This window comes from Spodoptera frugiperda, chromosome 4, assembly GCF_023101765.2.
Source record: "Spodoptera frugiperda isolate SF20-4 chromosome 4, AGI-APGP_CSIRO_Sfru_2.0, whole genome shotgun sequence".
In the NCBI taxonomy this organism is placed as follows: domain Eukaryota; kingdom Metazoa; phylum Arthropoda; class Insecta; order Lepidoptera; family Noctuidae; genus Spodoptera; species Spodoptera frugiperda.
This window is the reverse complement of record NC_064215.1, coordinates 654,223-676,144: the sequence shown is the minus strand read 5'-3', so window position 1 is coordinate 676,144 and position 21,922 is coordinate 654,223. Positions and strand designations below refer to the sequence as shown.

The 21,922-nt window shown below is 46.0% G+C and overlaps 1 protein-coding gene and 2 long non-coding RNA genes across 39 annotated transcripts in view; 2 read left to right on the top strand and 1 right to left on the bottom strand.

The window, feature by feature from the left end:
* Positions 1-23: 23 nt before the first annotated feature.
* The window catches only part of LOC118272527 (1-phosphatidylinositol 3-phosphate 5-kinase), a 42,798-nt gene continuing 20,899 nt past the window's right edge, over positions 24-21,922 (top strand). The window contains exons 1-14 of one of the 37 annotated variants that reach the window (XM_050693482.1): positions 25-450; positions 641-809; positions 1,111-1,244; positions 1,470-1,630; positions 5,249-5,332; positions 6,518-6,657; positions 6,746-6,775; positions 7,540-7,641; positions 7,709-7,762; positions 9,854-10,015; positions 17,217-17,337; positions 17,462-17,570; positions 20,792-21,044; positions 21,134-21,803. In XM_050693482.1, coding sequence (XP_050549439.1) covers positions 145-450; positions 641-809; positions 1,111-1,244; positions 1,470-1,630; positions 5,249-5,332; positions 6,518-6,657; positions 6,746-6,775; positions 7,540-7,641; positions 7,709-7,762; positions 9,854-10,015; positions 17,217-17,337; positions 17,462-17,570; positions 20,792-21,044; positions 21,134-21,803 — 2,495 coding nt within the window. In that variant the 5' untranslated portion in view covers positions 25-144. The other 36 variants (XM_050693483.1, XM_050693518.1, XM_050693517.1 and 33 more) reach the window with 36 other exon arrangements.
* On the top strand, positions 7,772-9,056 carry LOC118267659 (uncharacterized). Its single transcript, XR_004782965.2, has 2 exons — positions 7,772-8,704; positions 8,775-9,056. It is a non-coding gene; the product is annotated as an uncharacterized LOC118267659 (long non-coding RNA).
* LOC126910671 (uncharacterized) lies at positions 17,967-20,934 on the bottom strand. Its single transcript, XR_007705300.1, has 4 exons — positions 20,804-20,934; positions 20,544-20,738; positions 18,203-18,332; positions 17,967-18,072 (listed from the first exon to the last, which is right to left on the bottom strand). It is a non-coding gene; the product is annotated as an uncharacterized LOC126910671 (long non-coding RNA).

Sequence of the window (21,922 nt, the reverse complement as noted above, 5' to 3'; positions counted from 1 at the left end):
AAATCAACAAAAAAAACGAACAATGAACGTCATCGTGACATGTCATGTTGACATTGACAATCACAATTACAAAATAATACGAAAGGAGATTTTGTAAAACAATTCAATGTTTACAATTCAATATTTAACAATAAACTCTTGATTATGGATAAATATGATACGTCTCAAATCACAGAATTTCCTCGATACGAACCGGAGTCATCGCAGAGTGGTGTCTCTACGTTTTTTAATAAATTATGGAAGTTTCCTTTATTTTCGCCGAGTGAGGCTGTAGATAACATGGCAAACAAGGCAATAGGTGACGGGAAAGACGCCCCTCACAGTGAGGAACAGAAGCAGGACTATGATGATGGGAAACCTGAGACAGGAACCTATGCTGAGGAGTTGGAAGGTAGAAGTCTGCCTAACGTTCTTAGGAGAATCAGTAGTCTAATAGCCTTGGGATCTGGGGTAAGATAAACGCTTTCGTATTATATACGAGACTTTCCCATTTGTTATATTAAAATAAAATCTATCCTTATACCTACTACAATTTGTTTTTCTGGTTAAGACTCAGTGCAAAACCCAAAACTAATCAGACAAGGCCATTAAAAGAAAGAAAGTTAAATTTTTAATAATCTTTTTAATTTTTAATTTCCAGGGTGGAACAAAGTATGCGGACACGGAACTGGCCCGCTATTGGATGCCGGATGATATTTCACGTGAATGTTACGAATGTGCCTCCAGATTTAGTACTCTGCGACGTAGACACCATTGTCGAGTATGCGGTCAAATATTCTGTTCTAGATGCTGCAGCCAAAGAGTGCCAGGTAATGGAAATTATTTGAGTTTTTACTAGAACAATAAATAATACAAAGAAACATCACACCTTTTGTAGGCAGGCATTTTTTATAGGCACGTAAGCGGTGTAATGCTGCTATACAATGTACACCCACTTTACACCAATTGTGTTATAAGTCCCATGTAAGGGGGTGCGCCTATTGAATTAATAATTTAGTTGATAAACTAGTGTATTTAGAATAAAATACACTTTTATATATGTAGTTTAGCACATGAGAGCTTTTCAATATTGACAATATACTAATAATGAACCTTGTTCAACATTAACAGGACACATATTTGGTTGTGCTGGTGGTCTACGGGTTTGCAACTATTGTTGCAACGTAGTGCTGAGTTATTTAAAGGAAAATGACATGACTGGTGAGATACCACCGGATCTAAGGACTCTGCAGGAGAACTTACAGGTCAGTATTGGTAATGATAACCAATAGAAATAAAAGAAATTTTGAACCACTATCAAAGTCAAAGTATTGTTCAAAAGTGCCTAATTTAGGATTAATTGAAATAAATGCTTTGACTTTGACTTGACTTTGTGTTATTTAACACATTAGTATCCACCCTCTACTAGGTAAAATAAATGCAAATATTTAATTGAACCTGTATTCTAATACAAGTATGTATAATAACAGGGGAAGTTCCCGGAGAACAAGTCCCAGCAGGCGCACAAGTTGCGCGACAGCTTCATGTTCCCCCGCGAGCAGGAGGAGCGCTGCGAGCCGCGGCCGCAACACGAGGCGCTGCACGACGTCTACCGGCATCTCCTGTACTCACTGCCCACGCAGCAACACAGGTGACACATTACTACATCTCCTGTACTCACTGCCCACGCAGCAACACAGGTGACACATTACTACATCTCCTGTACTCACTGCCCACACAGCAACACAGGTGACACATTACTACATCTCCTGTACTCACTGCCCACGCAGCAACACAGGTGACACATTACTACATCTCCTGTACTCACTGCCCACACAGCAACACAGGTGACACATTACTACATCTCCTGTACTCACTGCCCACACAGCAACACAGGTGACACATTACTACATCTCCTGTACTCACTGCCCACGCAGCAACACAGGTGACACATTACTACATCTCCTGTACTCACTGCCCACACAGCAACACAGGTGACACATTACTACATCTCCTGTACTCACTGCCCACACAGCAACACAGGTGACACATTACTACATCTCCTGTACTCACTGCCCACGCAGCAACACAGGTGACACATTACTACATCTCCTGTACTCACTGCCCACGCAGCAACACAGGTGACACATTACTACATCTCCTGTACTCACTGCCCACGCAGCAACACAGGTGACACATTACTACATCTCCTGTACTCACTGCCCACACAGCAACACAGGTGACACATTACTACATCTCCTGTACTCACTGCCCACGCAGCAACACAGGTGACACATTACTACATCTCCTGTACTCACTGCCCACGCAGCAACACAGGTGACACATTACTACATCTCCTGTACTCACTGCCCACGCAGCAACACAGGTGACACATTACTACATCTCCTGTACTCACTGCCCACACAGCAACACAGGTGACACATTACTACATCTCCTGTACTCACTGCCCACGCAGCAACACAGGTGACACGTTACTACATCTCCTGTACTCACTGCCCACGCAGCAACACAGGTGACACATTACTACATCTGTACTCACTGCCCACGCAGCAACACGGGTGACACATTACTACATCTGTACTCACTGCCCACGCAGCAACACAGGTGACACATTACTACATCTGTACTCACTGCCCACGCAGCAACACAGGTGACACATTACTATATCTCCTGTACTCACTGCCCACGCAGCAACACAGGTGACACATTACTACATCTCCTGTACTCACTGCCCACGCAGCAACACAGGTGACACATTACTACATCTGTACTCACTGCCCACGCAGCAACACAGGTGACACATTACTACATCTGTACTCACTGCCAACAGCAACACAGGTGACACGTTACTACATCTCCTGTACTCACTGCCCACGCAGCAACACAGGTGACACATTACTACATCTGTACTCACTGCCCACGCAGCAACACAGGTGACACATTACTACATCTGTACTCACTGCCCACGCAGCAACACAGGTGACACATTACTACATCTGTACTCACTGCCCACGCAGCAACACAGGTGACACATTACTATATCTCCTGTACTCACTGCCCACGCAGCAACACAGGTGACACATTACTACATCTCCTGTACTCACTGCCCACGCAGCAACACAGGTGACACATTACTACATCTCCTGTACTCACTGCCCACGCAGCAACACAGGTGACACATTACTACATCTCCTGTACTCACTGCCCACGCAGCAACACAGGTGACACATTACTACATCTCCTGTACTCACTGCCCACGCAGCAACACAGGTGACACATTACTACATCTCCAGTACACACTGCCCACGCAGCAACACAGGTGACACATTCCGACATCTCCTGTACTCACTGCCCACGCAGCAACACAGGTGACACATTACTACATCTCCTGTACTCACTGCCCACGCAGCAACACAGGTGACACATTACTACATCTCCTGTACTCACTGCCCACGCAGCAACACAGGTGACACATTACTACATCTCCTGTACTCACTGCCCACGCAGCAACACAGGTGACACATTACTACATCTCCTGTACTCACTGCCCACGCAGCAACACAGGTGACACATTACTACATCTCCTGTACTCACTGCCCACGCAGCAACACAGGTGACACATTACTACATCTCCTGTACTCACTGCCCACGCAGCAACACAGGTGACACATTACTACATCTCCTGTACTCACTGCCTACGCAGCAACACAGGTGACACGTTACTACATCTCCTGTACTCACTGCCCACGCAGCAACACAGGTGACACATTACTACATCTGTACTCACTGCCCACGCAGCAACACGGGTGACACATTACTACATCTCCTGTACTCACTGCCCACGCAGCAACACAGGTGACACATTACTACATCTGTACTCACTGCCCACGCAGCAACACAGGTGACACATTACTACATCTGTACTCACTGCCAACAGCAACACAGGTGACACGTTACTACATCTCCTGTACTCACTGCCCACGCAGCAACACAGGTGACACATTACTACATCTGTACTCACTGCCCACGCAGCAACACAGGTGACACATTACTACATCTGTACTCACTGCCCACGCAGCAACACAGGTGACACATTACTACATCTGTACTCACTGCCCACGCAGCAACACAGGTGACACATTACTACACCTCCTGTACTCACTGCCCACGCAGCAACACAGATGACACATTACTACATCTCCTGTACTCACTGCCCACGCAGCAACACAGGTGACACATTACTACATCTCCTGTACTCACTGCCCACGCAGCAACACAGGTGACACATTACTACACCTCCTGTACTCACTGCCCACGCAGCAACACAGGTGACACATACATCTCCTGTACTCACTGCCCACGCAGCAACACAGGTGACACATTACTACATCTCCTGTACTCACTGCCCACGCAGCAACACAGGTGACACATTACTACATCTCCTGTACTCCCTGCCCACGCAGCAACACAGGTGACACATTACTACATCTCCTGTACTCACTGCCCACGCAGCAACACAGGTGACACATTACTACATCTGTACTCACTGCCCACGCAGCAACACAGGTGACACATTACTACATCTGTACTCACTGCCCACGCAGCAACACAGGTTTTTTTTTTTTTGAGGTTGGAAAATCATCCAATGACTTCTCCCGCCTTGGGCAAAGCGAGAGGGAGTGTCAGACTCTTACTGACTAAAAACCACCCCGTTTCTACACCTGCCCGTCGAGCCGGAGCCCCGGTAAACCCGCTAGGTAGTCCGCAGCTCCGGATTAGGCATCAGCCCTACTGGGCCTCATCTGTGGTGGTCTGATGGCTCATTGAGGCGCGCGCAGAACGCGACGCGCAGACATAGCTATTTTGTCTATATTCTATCTGTGTCTAATATTTATCTATTAAGTGTGGGAGAGCCATGCTTCGGCACGAATGGGCCGGCTCGACTGGATACCACGGCCTCACAGAAAACCGACGTGAAACAACGCTTGCGTTGTATTTCGTTGTGTGAGTGAGGTTACCGGAGGCCCAATTCCCCCCTTCCCAATCTTCCTAATCCCCGATTCCCGAACAACAACCCTTAAATTCCTAACTCCCAAAAAGCCGGCAACGCACTTGTAACGCCTCTGGTGTTTCAAGTGTTTATGGGCGGCGGCGATTGCTTACCATCAGGTGATCTATACACCTCACTATGCACTGCCCACATAGCAACACATTAGTTTCCCGACAAGTTAACGCCAATATTTTCCAGATATCGCCTTGTCCGCTACAACGGAGTGTGGCGTGGTTGCGACGTCCTTCAATGGGTCATGGATAACACCAGTAATAAGACGAGGTAAGTGTTTCATTGGAGAATTGGGACTACCGTATTTTTCGTCACCAGATGGCATAAATGTACCAAGAAGATTTTTTGTCCAATCACTGCAGCTGTCAAATATTGAACGTCCAATGGTGTGATACTAACTATAGTTGGGTTATTACAAACGTGCAAACTATCATAAGTCATATTTATCTGATCTCTCGCTCACACTTATGCCAGTTCTGCGTGATAGTCACACTTCTCTCGTTTTTAATGGCTCAAGTATAATGTTAATTCCCTATTAGACCAACACTAGCGGTTCACACTAGCGCCATCTGAGGGCTTAGTACGAGTTTGTTTTACTTTTAACGAGAGCGGTGATTGGTTGTTTCACTCGCGCCGGCCAATCAGAGCGCCGAACGCGCTCTCGTTTCATTTTCATTTAACGTAAAGCAAACTCATACTAAGGTACTGGTGAACAAATATACAGTAGCCCCATTTTATCTTTATATATATAATTCTTCTGTGCGTGTGTATGTCACTGAACTTCTCTTAAACGACTGGACCGATTTTGATGATTTTTTTTGTGTGTGTTCAAGGGGATCTGAGAATGGTTTAGATTCACAATTTTGTCCGCTGGACAATGTTTTTTTATTTAATTTTTAATATATTAGTAGTTGTTGATTTTGGAATGTTTTACATTAGATCTGACAGACGGCGCTACCATCGCAGTGTCAAATATTAATGACGTTAGATATTGTCATAACATTTGAATAACAATTTTCATCAAAAAGGTCCAGAATGTTTTAGCTTATTAAAAAAAGTTTAAAATTTTCAAATTAAAGACGTGTAGACAGGACAACGTCTGTCGGGTCCGCTAGTCTTTATATATATAATTCTTCTGTAAGTGTGTATGTCACTGAACTTCTCTTAAACGACTGAACCGATTTTGATGAAATTTTTTGTGTGTGTTCAAGGGGATCTGAGAATGGTTTAGATTCACAATTTTGTACGCTGAACAATGTTTTTTAATTTATTAGTACATAGTTGTTGATTTTGGAATGTTTTACATTCGATCCGATTTTCAAAATAAAGACGTGTAGACAGGACAACGTCTGTCGGGTCCGCTAGTTTTATTATAATAAAATTAAATTATATTATATTATGAGGTATGTATAGATGTATGTCATACTTGCTGATACCATGAATATTGTCGTCCAGGGCCCAAGCTACATTATTTTGTCAAAACCTGCTGTGTGCCGGATACATGGAGTGTATGACCGAACTACCCCAGTTCGTCGACTACGCCCTCTATAAGCCCGCAGTCCTACCGCTACGGACTACTGAGGACGAAAACTCACGTAAGTATAAACATTATGTATTGTTGTTGTTATTTTATAGATAAAAAATCGTTATATAGAAAATAATTTGGATATTTTTATGGGACAGGTGGTAAACGAGCAGACGGATCATCTGATGGTAAGTGATCAGTGCCCTTAGTATGACTTGCTTTACGTCGAACGAAAACGAAACGAGAGCAGTTCGGTGCTCTGATTGGTTGTTTCATTTTTTTTTTTCGTATCACCTGATGGTAAGCAATCGCCGCCACCCATGGACACTTAAAACACCAGAGACGTTACAAGTGCGTTGCCGGCTTTTTGGGGGTTAGGAATTTAAGGGTTGTTGTTCGGGAATCGGGGATTGGGAAGATTGGGCCTCCAGTAACCTCACTCACGCAATGAAACACAACGCAAGCGTTATTTCACGTCGGTTTTCTGTGAGGCCGTGGTATCACTCCGGTCGAGCCGGCCCATTCGTGCCGAAGCATGGCTCTCCCACACTTAAACCGGCCCATCAGAGCGCTGAACACGCTCTCGTTTAGGTTACTTTACACGTAAGGCAAACTCATACTTAGGGTACAGTGCCGAGTGTTGTGCCGGTCTATTGAAGCGAGGCCCCCAATAACATCTCTCACACGGTTGTATACAGAACTTGCGTGATTTTAATTTTATTGGAACTTTCGTGAGACATACTAAATTAATTATTATGTTATTGGCTTACTCACGTAACTAAGCAGCGCGACAATCGCCGCGACGTGTGTCGCGGAATGCTGCTCATGAATATGAGCCTCTAGCATGGCTTAAAACTAGTCGAGTTCCTCGTCAAAACGTTACGTGAGTAAGCCGATAACATAATAATTAATTTGCGTGATTTTATTTCACCATTATGGTATATTTTAACAGCTGAAGAGTCAACAAGATTGGAGAGTGCCTCGTCATCATCATATTGCCTCGATCTGAATCTGGATGAGAGTTCCGCAAGGCTAACGAAGACACCTAAAACAGGTAGGCCAAGCAATAAAGGACTTTCAATACTAGGGTATAAGTACTAAATTATTTTTTTTTATTGCAGAAAAGAAGTCGTCGTCCAGTGAGGAAGAGCCTCCGGTGTTAGAACAGAATGAAGGTAAGAATATAAATGTAAAATGTATATGTATAATAAACTGACCCGAACCATGGTAACATTTTCCAAGGTGGAGGTGACTGCGCGTTTTGTATTTTCTTTTCTCATTATTTGTGAATTTTATAGCAATACTGGACTTTTTTTGGTTTTTTGAAAATTTCTCGTAATAGTAGCATTGAGTCTGGAATTGTGCCCAGTATATGTCAATAGGCTCACCCCCTATTACATGGGACTTAAAACATAAATGGTGAAAAGTGGGTGCATGCCTACCCCTTCGGGGATAAAAGCGTGACGTTGTGTTGTTACTTTATCTCTCAACACGAAAAATATGTCCATTAGTTATCTTTACTTGTCTATTCAATTGCGAATTGAATTTAATGTTTCGCCACAACTTAATAGGGAAGATGCAAAAATAATATTTATGAAAATTTTGTTATTAAAATGCTAAAAAAGAATAAAAGAAGGGCCACAGCAAGGTTTTCATTTTATTTAATGTTGATTTTTATCATAAATTATGAATAAAAAGTTACATGTAAAGAAACGTATTTCAAAACACCAATCAGTGTTTAGTGACGTCTCTCCTGCTATGTCAACTATTGACAACTTTGAGTTGTGAACATTTTAAGCGAAAATTATTTTGCATTTATCGGCTAAAAATGGAAGCTGGGTTTATCAAAGCAGATTCTAGGAATCTACCAAAAGTTAGCGTAGACATGGTTGTAACTTTTTTAATGAAAGTGCGGAGTTTTCGAGTGTAGAAATAATATGGCGATAACGCAATCGGCTATGTTCAAATCAAAAGAGATGGAGAATTATGTATAGTAAAAAGTCGAGTTACGCCGGAGCATAAAATACGTAAAGAAGATTATCGTGTTACAGCCATTATAAATGAAACGCAAAGCTTGGTTCAGTCCTGCCAATGCGAAGATTGTGCGGCTTCTGAAGGTAAACATTTCAGGTTATTTTAAATAGTTAATCTGTAGCATGGATAATTTTGACTAAAATCTATTTCCAGGTGGGTGTAAGCATGCTGCTGCACTATTGCTATGGTTACACAGAAGATCTGAGGAGCCTCCGATAACGTCCATAATATGTTATTGGAAAAAGACAAAATTATCTATATGTGCTTCTAGAAAATCATTTATAAAAGCGATACAATGCTTTTATAAATGAAGTTATGAATGCTGCAAAGAAATTCTGGATAGATGCTGTGTTTCCAAAATTAAAAGATATTAATTACATGTTTTTTCTGTAACCATTTTGTAGATATTTTAAATAAAACTTTGTTTTTTAAATACTTTTTTTTTATTCAATTTTAATTAAAGGTGATTGCAAATTGACAAGCGCACAACAAATGATTATACTATAGTCTAAATGGGGAATTAGGAAATAATAAACACAGGCATGTGGCTTCAAAAAGCAAACTCACGCAGTCTTCTGATCACTCTTTCAATATGAATTCGCAGGCTTGCAATTTTCTTTGACCTTAGTATATCACCTCTTGAACTTTTCTTAGTGTTGCTAACACTAGGTGGTCTTATCAACTGAAATTGCTTGTGCAAATGTGCTTGAAGCCTCTGTCTGCCATGATACAAGCTCCAGGTGGTAAAATGTCTATACATTTTTAGCTTGGAACCACTTTTTTCTCAGTTTGGGATCAGAAGGCCTAGTTAAAAACAATTTATTAGGAAATTTGGTTGAAGTTGATGGACACAATGGCACGAAACATGAGTCAATGCGGCTTTTTTGGTGCTGTTGTTGTAATAACCACATGTTGATGGGATGTCCATTTTTAGTTTTATCAAAATATATCTTGAAAATAGAGGAAATTTTGAAAAAAGCCAGCGACGGTAACAAACAGTGAACAGTGAAAGACATCGACAAACAGGTATGACGTCATCGGAACTATAGGTCCGTTTCCGCGCGAAAATTTAAACTGTCAGTTTCAATACGCATTTTTTGCAATAAATTAGGGTTTTTTTTATTTTTAATATACTTGTGGTCTATTCTACATGGAATGCTTTACAATGAAAACATAAATAAAAATATTGCATCTTCCCTATTGTAATGTGTAACTTGGTGTGGTGTGGGCAGCGCCGACGGAGGCCCGACACACGTGCAAGGCCATAGTGGAGTCTGGGTCGGAGCACCTGCGGCTGCTGCTGCGGCAGTGCCTGGCGCGGCGCGCGCTGCCCGCCGCCTGGCTGCACGTCCTGTACCCGCTCTGTGTACAGGCCGCGGACACCATCGTGCTGGGTGAGTCACTACATTATACATACATATGTATGCCCGCCGCCTGGCTGCACGTCCTGTACCCGCTCTGTGTACAGGCCGCGGACACCATCGTGCTGGGTGAGTCACTACATTATACATACATATGTATGCCCGCCGCCTGGCTGCACGTCCTGTACCCGCTCTGTGTACAGGCCGCGGACACCATCGTGCTGGGTGAGTCACTACATTATACATACATATGTATGCCCGCCGCCTGGCTGCACGTCCTGTACCCGCTCTGTGTACAGGCCGCGGACACCATCGTGCTGGGTGAGTCACTACATTATACATACATATGTATGCCCGCCGCCTGGCTGCACGTCCTGTACCCGCTCTGTGTACAGGCCGCGGACACCATCGTGCTGGGTGAGTCACTACATTATACATACATATGTATGCCCGCCGCCTGGCTGCACGTCCTGTACCCGCTCTGTGTACAGGCCGCGGACACCATCGTGCTGGGTGAGTCACTACATTATACATACATATGTATGCCCGCCGCCTGGCTGCACGTCCTGTACCCGCTCTGTGTACAGGCCGCGGACACCATCGTGCTGGGTGAGTCACTACATTATACATACATATGTATGCCCGCCGCCTGGCTGCACGTCCTGTACCCGCTCTGTGTACAGGCCGCGGACACCATCGTGCTGGGTGAGTCACTACATTATACATACATATGTATGCCCGCCGCCTGGCTGCACGTCCTGTACCCGCTCTGTGTACAGGCCGCGGACACCATCGTGCTGGGTGAGTCACTACATTATACATACATATGTATGCCCGCCGCCTGGCTGCACGTCCTGTACCCGCTCTGTGTACAGGCCGCGGACACCATCGTGCTGGGTGAGTCACTACATTATACATACATATGTATGCCCGCCGCCTGGCTGCACGTCCTGTACCCGCTCTGTGTACAGGCCGCGGACACCATCGTGCTGGGTGAGTCACTACATTATACATACATATGTATGCCCGCCGCCTGGCTGCACGTCCTGTACCCGCTCTGTGTACAGGCCGCGGACACCATCGTGCTGGGTGAGTCACTACATTATACATACATATGTATGCCCGCCGCCTGGCTGCACGTCCTGTACCCGCTCTGTGTACAGGCCGCGGACACCATCGTGCTGGGTGAGTCACTACATTATACATACATATGTATGCCCGCCGCCTGGCTGCACGTCCTGTACCCGCTCTGTGTACAGGCCGCGGACACCATCGTGCTGGGTGAGTCACTACATTATACATACATATGTATGCCCGCCGCCTGGCTGCACGTCCTGTACCCGCTCTGTGTACAGGCCGCGGACACCATCGTGCTGGGTGAGTCACTACATTATACATACATATGTATGCCCGCCGCCTGGCTGCACGTCCTGTACCCGCTCTGTGTACAGGCCGCGGACACCATCGTGCTGGGTGAGTCACTACATTATACATACATATGTATGCCCGCCGCCTGGCTGCACGTCCTGTACCCGCTCTGTGTACAGGCCGCGGACACCATCGTGCTGGGTGAGTCACTACATTATACATACATATGTATGCCCGCCGCCTGGCTGCACGTCCTGTACCCGCTCTGTGTACAGGCCGCGGACACCATCGTGCTGGGTGAGTCACTACATTATACATACATATGTATGCCCGCCGCCTGGCTGCACGTCCTGTACCCGCTCTGTGTACAGGCCGCGGACACCATCGTGCTGGGTGAGTCACTACATTATACATACATATGTATGCCCGCCGCCTGGCTGCACGTCCTGTACCCGCTCTGTGTACAGGCCGCGGACACCATCGTGCTGGGTGAGTCACTACATTATACATACATATGTATGCCCGCCGCCTGGCTGCACGTCCTGTACCCGCTCTGTGTACAGGCCGCGGACACCATCGTGCTGGGTGAGTCACTACATTATACATACATATGTATGCCCGCCGCCTGGCTGCACGTCCTGTACCCGCTCTGTGTACAGGCCGCGGACACCATCGTGCTGGGTGAGTCACTACATTATACATACATATGTATGCCCGCCGCCTGGCTGCACGTCCTGTACCCGCTCTGTGTACAGGCCGCGGACACCATCGTGCTGGGTGAGTCACTACATTATACATACATATGTATGCCCGCCGCCTGGCTGCACGTCCTGTACCCGCTCTGTGTACAGGCCGCGGACACCATCGTGCTGGGTGAGTCACTACATTATACATACATATGTATGCCCGCCGCCTGGCTGCACGTCCTGTACCCGCTCTGTGTACAGGCCGCGGACACCATCGTGCTGGGTGAGTCACTACATTATACATACATATGTATGCCCGCCGCCTGGCTGCACGTCCTGTACCCGCTCTGTGTACAGGCCGCGGACACCATCGTGCTGGGTGAGTCACTACATTATACATACATATGTATGCCCGCCGCCTGGCTGCACGTCCTGTACCCGCTCTGTGTACAGGCCGCGGACACCATCGTGCTGGGTGAGTCACTACATTATACATACATATGTATGCCCGCCGCCTGGCTGCACGTCCTGTACCCGCTCTGTGTACAGGCCGCGGACACCATCGTGCTGGGTGAGTCACTACATTATACATACATATGTATGCCCGCCGCCTGGCTGCACGTCCTGTACCCGCTCTGTGTACAGGCCGCGGACACCATCGTGCTGGGTGAGTCACTACATTATACATACATATGTATGCCCGCCGCCTGGCTGCACGTCCTGTACCCGCTCTGTGTACAGGCCGCGGACACCATCGTGCTGGGTGAGTCACTACATTATACATACATATGTATGCCCGCCGCCTGGCTGCACGTCCTGTACCCGCTCTGTGTACAGGCCGCGGACACCATCGTGCTGGGTGAGTCACTACATTATACATACATATGTATGCCCGCCGCCTGGCTGCACGTCCTGTACCCGCTCTGTGTACAGGCCGCGGACACCATCGTGCTGGGTGAGTCACTACATTATACATACATATGTATGCCCGCCGCCTGGCTGCACGTCCTGTACCCGCTCTGTGTACAGGCCGCGGACACCATCGTGCTGGGTGAGTCACTACATTATACATACATATGTATGCCCGCCGCCTGGCTGCACGTCCTGTACCCGCTCTGTGTACAGGCCGCGGACACCATCGTGCTGGGTGAGTCACTACATTATACATACATATGTATGCCCGCCGCCTGGCTGCACGTCCTGTACCCGCTCTGTGTACAGGCCGCGGACACCATCGTGCTGGGTGAGTCACTACATTATACATACAGTGCCCTCCAAAAGTTAGTTGAAATTAGTTCACCTTATCAATGATGTTACATATTTTCCAAAATACGCAGTTTCTATGAATGAACTGTTTACTATTTAAGTTCGGGTACACTATTCTAATACGTAAAGTAGGGAATTCCCCGAAATTAATTTTGTTTTCTTTCAAAATCTATGTTTATGTGTGCACTACTTGAATTGAGCGCGTCAAAAGTTAGTTGAAATAGGAAACTTTAAACGATATCCGATACTCTCGTGGTTTTAAATTCATTTATTATTATTGTTAGGGCAGTGTGCGTAGTTTAAATTTAATAATAAGATATTGTAAGGTGATTTGACTGTTTTTGAATTAATAATGGCTCCGAGGCGAAAATTAACTGTCGAAGAAAGAATAAAGATTGTGTGTGAATACGAAAAAATTAAAAACTTTAGTGCTGTGGGAAAATTATTTAAAGTTAGTCCAGAAGGTGTCCGAAAAATAATAAAGAAAAGTTTAGAATGTCCTAGTCTTGCAGATAGGCCACGGTCGGGGCGTCCTAGGGCTACTACTTCTGTTGATGATCGACTAATAGTGCGGCAGTGTAAAATTAATCCCAAGATTGTGGTACGAGAGATCAAAGATCAGTTACAGGAAGCAGGGACCTCGGTTTCTGAAACTACTATCAGGCGACGCCTGCATGATGCTAATTTACGAGGTCACATTGCCAGAAAGAAACCTCTTTTAACATCGATCCATAAAAAACGAAGGTTGGAGTTCGCTCGCAAGTATTCGGATAAACCAATAGAATTTTGGAAGAGAGTAGTCTTTAGCGATGAATCGAAGTTCGAACTATTTGGAAATCGACGTCGGCAAACTGTATGGCGCACAAGCAATGATAACTCTTACGACGACAAATACTTGCAGCCCACTGTGAAACACGGCGGTGGGAGTGTGATGGTTTGGGGGTGTTTTTCTTGGCATGGTGTGGGCCGACTGCAAGTAATTGAAGGCAAGATGACAGCGCAGGTCTATTGTAATATTCTCCGTGACTATTTAAAACAATCTGCTGAAACAATGGGGTTAGGTCGGATTTTCAAGTTCCAACAAGACAACGATCCGAAGCATACAGCAAGGATAACTAAACAATATTTTGAAGATAACGAAGTGGATTTACTGGAATGGCCTTCGATGTCACCCGACCTTAACCCCATTGAACATTTATAGGATGAATTAGACCGCAGGATCCCTGTTTCCATAAGACGCAACAGGAAGTTGTTTAAAAATAAAATTCTTGAAACATGGTCGACTATACCGGTCAAAACATTACAGAATCTTGTAGAATCAATGCCTAGACGACTTAAAGCAGTTCTACAGAATAATGGCGGTCATACAAAATATTAAAAGTTAAAATATTTGCAAAGAAACAAGCCTTAAAATATTTTTTCAACAATTTCAACTAACTTTTGGAAACGTGATTTCATTGTTAATCTACATAAATTATAATCATAAAATTTGTTATGATTCCCTTATTGACAGAAATATTCTAAATTGATTATATTTTAATATATAATTCTTGAACCCACGATTTTATTTGGTTTTATTATAATTTCCTCACATTTACCACATTATTGATCATTTCAACTAACTTTTGGAGGGCACTGTACATATGTATGCCCGCCGCCTGGCTGCACGTCCTGTACCCGCTCTGTGTACAGGCCGCGGACACCATCGTGCTGGGTGAGTCACTACATTATACATACATATGTATGCCCGCCGCCTGGCTGCACGTCCTGTACCCGCTCTGTGTACAGGCCGCGGACACCATCGTGCTGGGTGAGTCACTACATTATACATACATATGTATGCCCGCCGCCTGGCTGCACGTCCTGTACCCGCTCTGTGTACAGGCCGCGGACACCATCGTGCTGGGTGAGTCACTACATTATACATACATATGTATGCCCGCCGCCTGGCTGCACGTCCTGTACCCGCTCTGTGTACAGGCCGCGGACACCATCGTGCTGGGTGAGTCACTACATTATACATACATATGTATGCCCGCCGCCTGGCTGCACGTCCTGTACCCGCTCTGTGTACAGGTCGCGGACACCATCGTGCTGGGTGAGTCACTACATTATACATACATATGTATGCCCGCCGCCTGGCTGCACGTCCTGTACCCGCTCTGTGTACAGGCCGCGGACACCATCGTGCTGGGTGAGTCACTACATTATACATACATATGTATGCCCGCCGCCTGGCTGCACGTCCTGTACCCGCTCTGTGTACAGGCCGCGGACACCATCGTGCTGGGTGAGTCACTACATTATACATACATATGTATGCCCGCCGCCTGGCTGCACGTCCTGTACCCGCTCTGTGTACAGGCCGCGGACACCATCGTGCTGGGTGAGTCACTACATTATACATACATATGTATGCCCGCCGCCTGGCTGCACGTCCTGTACCCGCTCTGTGTACAGGCCGCGGACACCATCGTGCTGGGTGAGTCACTACATTATACATACATATGTATGCCCGCCGCCTGGCTGCACGTCCTGTACCCGCTCTGTGTACAGGCCGCGGACACCATCGTGCTGGGTGAGTCACTACATTATACATACATATGTATGCCCGCCGCCTGGCTGCACGTCCTGTACCCGCTCTGTGTACAGGCCGCGGACACCATCGTGCTGGGTGAGTCACTACATTATACATACATATGTATGCCCGCCGCCTGGCTGCACGTCCTGTACCCGCTCTGTGTACAGGCCGCGGACACCATCGTGCTGGGTGAGTCACTACATTATACATACATATGTATGCCCGCCGCCTGGCTGCACGTCCTGTACCCGCTCTGTGTACAGGCCGCGGACACCATCGTGCTGGGTGAGTCACTACATTATACATACATATGTATGCCCGCCGCCTGGCTGCACGTCCTGTACCCGCTCTGTGTACAGGCCGCCGACACCATCGTGCTGGGTGAGTCACTACATTATACATACATATGTATGCCCGCCGCCTGGCTGCACGTCCTGTACCCGCTCTGTGTACAGGCCGCGGACACCATCGTGCTGGGTGAGTCACTACATTATACATACATATGTATGCCCGCCGCCTGGCTGCACGTCCTGTACCCGCTCTGTGTACAGGCCGCCGACACCATCGTGCTGGGTGAGTCACTACATTATACATACATATGTATGCCCGCCGCCTGGCTGCACGTCCTGTACCCGCTCTGTGTACAGGCCGCGGACACCATCGTGCTGGGTGAGTCACTACATTATACATACATATGTATGCCCGCCGCCTGGCTGCACGTCCTGTACCCGCTCTGTGTACAGGCCGCGGACACCATCGTGCTGGGTGAGTCACTACATTATACATACATATGTATGCCCGCCGCCTGGCTGCACGTCCTGTACCCGCTCTGTGTACAGGCCGCGGACACCATCGTGCTGGGTGAGTCACTACAAGCCAAGTCAGACAAGCTGCTGATATTTTGTGGATAAATTGACTTTGAACTTGCTAAAATGTTAAATGATAAATGATATTTATTTCTGTAAATGGGTCATAAAATAACACTGTTACACGTCAATATTTCAATGCTAGTCATCTAGCTATTTGAAATATTGACGTGTATGAGGCCGGCATTTCCTATCGGACTACTCTGAGAAGAGATGCCGAAACAAACTCAGAGGTCACTCAGTCTCTTTTAAAGTCCAGACAATGAAATAGAGGATAATGTGAGAGAACCGTGCAAGTGTGTTAAATTTAGCCTTAGCCTAGTTATGTCGAAATAGTTCTATAAGTCGATTATTGACTCGACCGATATCGATAACTCTGATACATCGCTTATGCGTGTGTGAACTGGAGAAAATTCTATAGTCGGGCAACCGTTGTTTAAGAAAACAAAGCAATGAATGTTTTACAGACGTGAACAGCAACGACATAGACGTGCGCAACTACGTGCAAGTGAAGAAGGTGCCGGGCGGCACTATGCGCGACAGCTGCCTCGTGCAGGGCGTCGTGCTCACCAAGAACGTCGCGCACAGGTACCTGCACTACGTGGGGCTTACTATAGGGGGAGAACTTGTTAGACTTAGAAGGGGAGAGGGGGATTAAAAGGAGAGGAAGAAAGAAATAAAGTGAGTTAGTGAATACTCCTTTTTTGCACAGGGGGATGCCACAGCAGATATCAAACCCGACAATACTGCTTCTAGACTGCTCTATAGCGTACCAACGTGTTGAGGGCAAACTGACATCGCTGGAACCAGTTTTATTGCAGGTTAGTTTATATCGTAAATCGCCTCGCCAACCTTGTGTCACTCCTATGCGACGCGACGTGACGACATGTCCACATGTGTTAAAGTGGTTATCATTACACCAATGTTGTTAAACATGTTTATTATTATTCTGTTGATGGGGTTTACTATTCCAAATAGTATAGTACAGTACAATGTGTGGGGGTAGGAGCGGGATACTTTCCGTGTAAACAAAAGAGATGCATGGGGGTACAGCGGGAGTACCTGGTTGGTGCGCGGCCCGTATAGTACAGTACAGTACAGTGTGTGGGGGTAGGAGCGGGAGTACCTGGTGCGGTGCGCGGCCCGTATAGTACAGTACAGTACAGTGTGTGGGGGTAGGAGCGGGAGTACCTGGTGCGGTGCGCGGCCCGTATACAGTACAGTACAGTACAGTGTGTGGGGGTAGGAGCGGGAGTACCTGGTGCGGTGCGCGGCCCGTATAGTACAGTACAGTACAGTGTGTGGGGGTAGGAGCGGGAGTACCTGGTGCGGTGCGCGGCCCGTATAGTATAGTACAGTACAGTGTGTGGGGGTAGGAGCGGGAGTACCTGGTGCGGTGCGCGGCCCGTATAGTATAGTACAGTACAGTGTGTGGGGGTAGGAGCGGGAGTACCTGGTGCGGTGCGCGGCCCGTATAGTACAGTACAGTACAGTGTGTGGGGGTAGGAGCGGGAGTACCTGGTGCGGTGCGCGGCCCGTATAGTACAGTACAGTACAGTGTGTGGGGGTAGGAGCGGGAGTACCTGGTGCGGTGCGCGGCCCGTATAGTATAGTATAGTACAGTACAGTGTGTGGGGGTAGGAGCGGGAGTACCTGGTGCGGTGCGCGGCCCGTATAGTACAGTACAGTACAGTGTGTGGGGGTAGGAGCGGGAGGTACCTGGTGCGGTGCGCTGCAATGTTGTGTGGTTAGGGAGCGTAATAAGGAGACGTCTTTGTCTTATGAATAACTTTAATTGACTATCTTAAACGACTAACTTACACTACTTATAGGGGCGAGGTGTCACACACACTACACCTCCCCCGTTTTTGGAAAAAAAATGATTATTTTATACATTTTTTTTTTTTAATTTAAACCTAACTGAAAAAAATCTAAATATATTAACCGCACTGTTGACAATTGTTACAAAATGTTGAATTCTATTATCTATTTATCTCTTTTACATATTTTATTTTTCATAATTAGGTATATAATCATTCTGTTAACATAAGCCCTCATTACCTTTATAACTAGGTACACATTAATACATTTTATTTTATTTAACTTATTCCACTACCATTGTCGTAAGGTACATACATTACATTATACACATGTGAGCACATTACATTTATACAGGACTCTCTAGTACCTGCTTTTCATTTTATTTATTTCATTATATTATTCACCATTCTTCATCATTTTATTATTATTTCTATGTGTGCTCACTTTATTCATTTATTCATTTTACAAAATTTAGTGTCAATATTTAAGGTTCCTATTAACCTCCAATAGATTCTCACAGAGAGAGCTCGTCTACACCATGATCGAACTAAGGACATGATCACTAAACTGTACCTTACCATGTGTACCTATTATATTTATTTATTACTTATCATTTAACTATCACAAACCAACATAACACAATCTAATTGAATTGCTTGGTTGACAAAATTATACGTTGTCCTTAGGTGATCAGCCTTCAGTCACACGCCAAAATTTGTGTACCAAGTCATTCCAAATTATCTAAAAACCAAACTTACAAACTTTTACAAACAATTAACACATTCCAAAGCTTTGCTGATATCAAATTTCATTCATCTAATTTATTAATTTCATAAGACAAAACCAAAGTGCAGTTGTTATTGTTACTCGGTGTCAAGTAACACGATTCTTCCAATACAATCTGACACTCGGTATGACATCATTTACCTATATGGGCATGGGAACATTCCTTCAATCCCTATTGTTCATGCTATTTATAATATATTATTACAAAATTTTACATTATTTCGGTAGAAAAAAATATATTACTTACAGAATTTACTATACAAAAAAAAATACTGATTGTCAACAGGCGTGAACTATACTATTAACTTAGTATAAGTACTTAGTATTACCATAATATAAAAAAAAATAAAATTATGTAGATAAAACTATATTAAAAATAATATCTTAATATTAAACCTTAATTATCATTATACCATTATTTTTTTTTCACATTTTGGTGTCCACTTTCACTCACTTATCAGTAAAAAAAAAAAAAAAACATTTGAGTCCGGTTACTCCATACTGCGTGGCTAGGGTAGCGGAGATAATCTCGGACGCTCCCTGGTTGCCAACATCTCCCGGCTCCATCCTCTTGGACACCAACAGCTCCCGGCAGGTCCACATCAGGCTGCATCGACACCCGGCAGCCAGCAAAACATCTTCACTTTTTCACTTTTCACTTTTAGCCCACAAATTTAGGGTCTTGAGAGTTTTTATTTTATAAATTCTATATTATTTCACTATACTCGTGCTCAGCGCTGCCCGCGTGGCAGCACTGGCAGGGTCGCCATGCAATGTTGTGTGGTTTACGGAGCGTAATAAGGAGACGTCTTTGTCTTATGAATACTTTTAATTGACTATCCTGGTGCGGTGCGCGGCCCGTATAGTATAGTACAGTACAGTACAGTGTGTGGGGGTAGGAGCGGGAGTACCTGGTGCGGTGCGCGGCCCGTATAGTATAGTATAGTACAGTACAGTGTGTGGGGGTAGGAGCGGGAGTACCTGGTGCGGTGCGCGGCCCGTATAGTATAGTACAGTACAGTACAGTCTGTGGGGGTAGGAGCGGGAGTACCTGGTGCGGTGCGCGGCCCGTATAGTATAGTACAGTACAGTACAGTGTGTGGGGGTAGGAGCGGGAGTACCTGGTGCGGTGCGCGGCCCGTATAGTACAGTACAGTACAGTCTGTGGGGGGTAGGAGCGGGAGTACCTGGTGCGGTGCGCGGCCCGTATAGTACAGTACAGTACAGTGTGTGGGGGTAGGAGCGGGAGTACCTGGTGCGGTGCGCGGCCCGTATAGTACAGTACAGTACAGTGTGTGGGGGTAGGAGCGGGAGTACCTGGTGCGGTGCGCGGCCCGTATAGTACAGTACAGTACAGTGTGTGGGGGTAGGAGCGGGAGTACCTGGTGCGGTGCGCGGCCCGTATAGTACAGTACAGTACAGTCTGTGGGGGTAGGAGCGGGAGTACCTGGTGCGGTGCGCGGCCCGTATAGCGGCGCTGCGGCCGCGCGTGGTGTTGGTGGGCGGGGCGGCGGCGCGCGGCGTGCAGGACGCGCTGCGGCGCGCGGGCGTGGCGCTGGCGGCGCACGTGCGGGGGCGCGCGCTGGCGCGGGCGGCGCGGGCCTCGCGCGCCTCGCCGCTGTCCTCCATCGACGCACGCGTCGGCATGCCGCGCCTCGGCACCTGCAACAACTTCTACGTCAAGAACTGTACGTATTACTCAATACACGTGAACATCCCACAGTGGAAAGAAATTAATTGCCATTCTTACAAATTCGATGTATCTCCTTGTCAATAGATTCCAGCAAAACACTCATGGTTCTAGAAGGATGCGCTGAACCAAACCTAGCGTGCTGCATACTACTCCGAGGAGCTTCGCTACAAGAGTTAATCAAAGTGAAGAAAGTTGTCAAATTCATGCTTCTCGCTTGTTACAATTGGAAACTGGAAAAAGCATTTTTAGGTGACATCGAGGCTATTCTGCCTGAACCAGGAATGACGTTTGAAGATGACGTGAATGAAAATGAGGTTTCGAAAGACGATGTCGTAAAGGATGATATTACGAATGACGATACTCAGAACGGTGAAGGGGAGAAAGAGGATGGTAAACGTAAAGATTCATTGAATGAGGAATCTAGGAAGAGCAATGAGACTGATAGTAATGAGTCGTCTAGATCTGACAATATATTCGTTAACTCTAGCGTTAAAGAGACTGAGAAGGTTGAAGATAAAGCTGTAGCACCAAATAATACAAACAATGAAGAGAAAGAGAATAAAGGTTCCCTGGGAGAGGATCCTTTACAAACTGCTAAACCGTTTGTCCGTAAAACAGAGAGTGACAAAACTCTAAGCTGCGGTGTGCCAATCAGAGACTTTAGCGATCCATTGCGCGCTACGTTGTCCGTTGATGACGATGTATTCTTACCTAAAGAGGAAGCTAAACTGAAGGCGGATACGCATACAGATCGGTAAGTGATTCACAATTTTTTTTTTTTTAAATTCAATACTCGTATTTAAATTTTGAAATTTAGCAAATATCGATGGGCAATGGTCAATCGTCAATGTGTAATACCTAACCATATTTTTG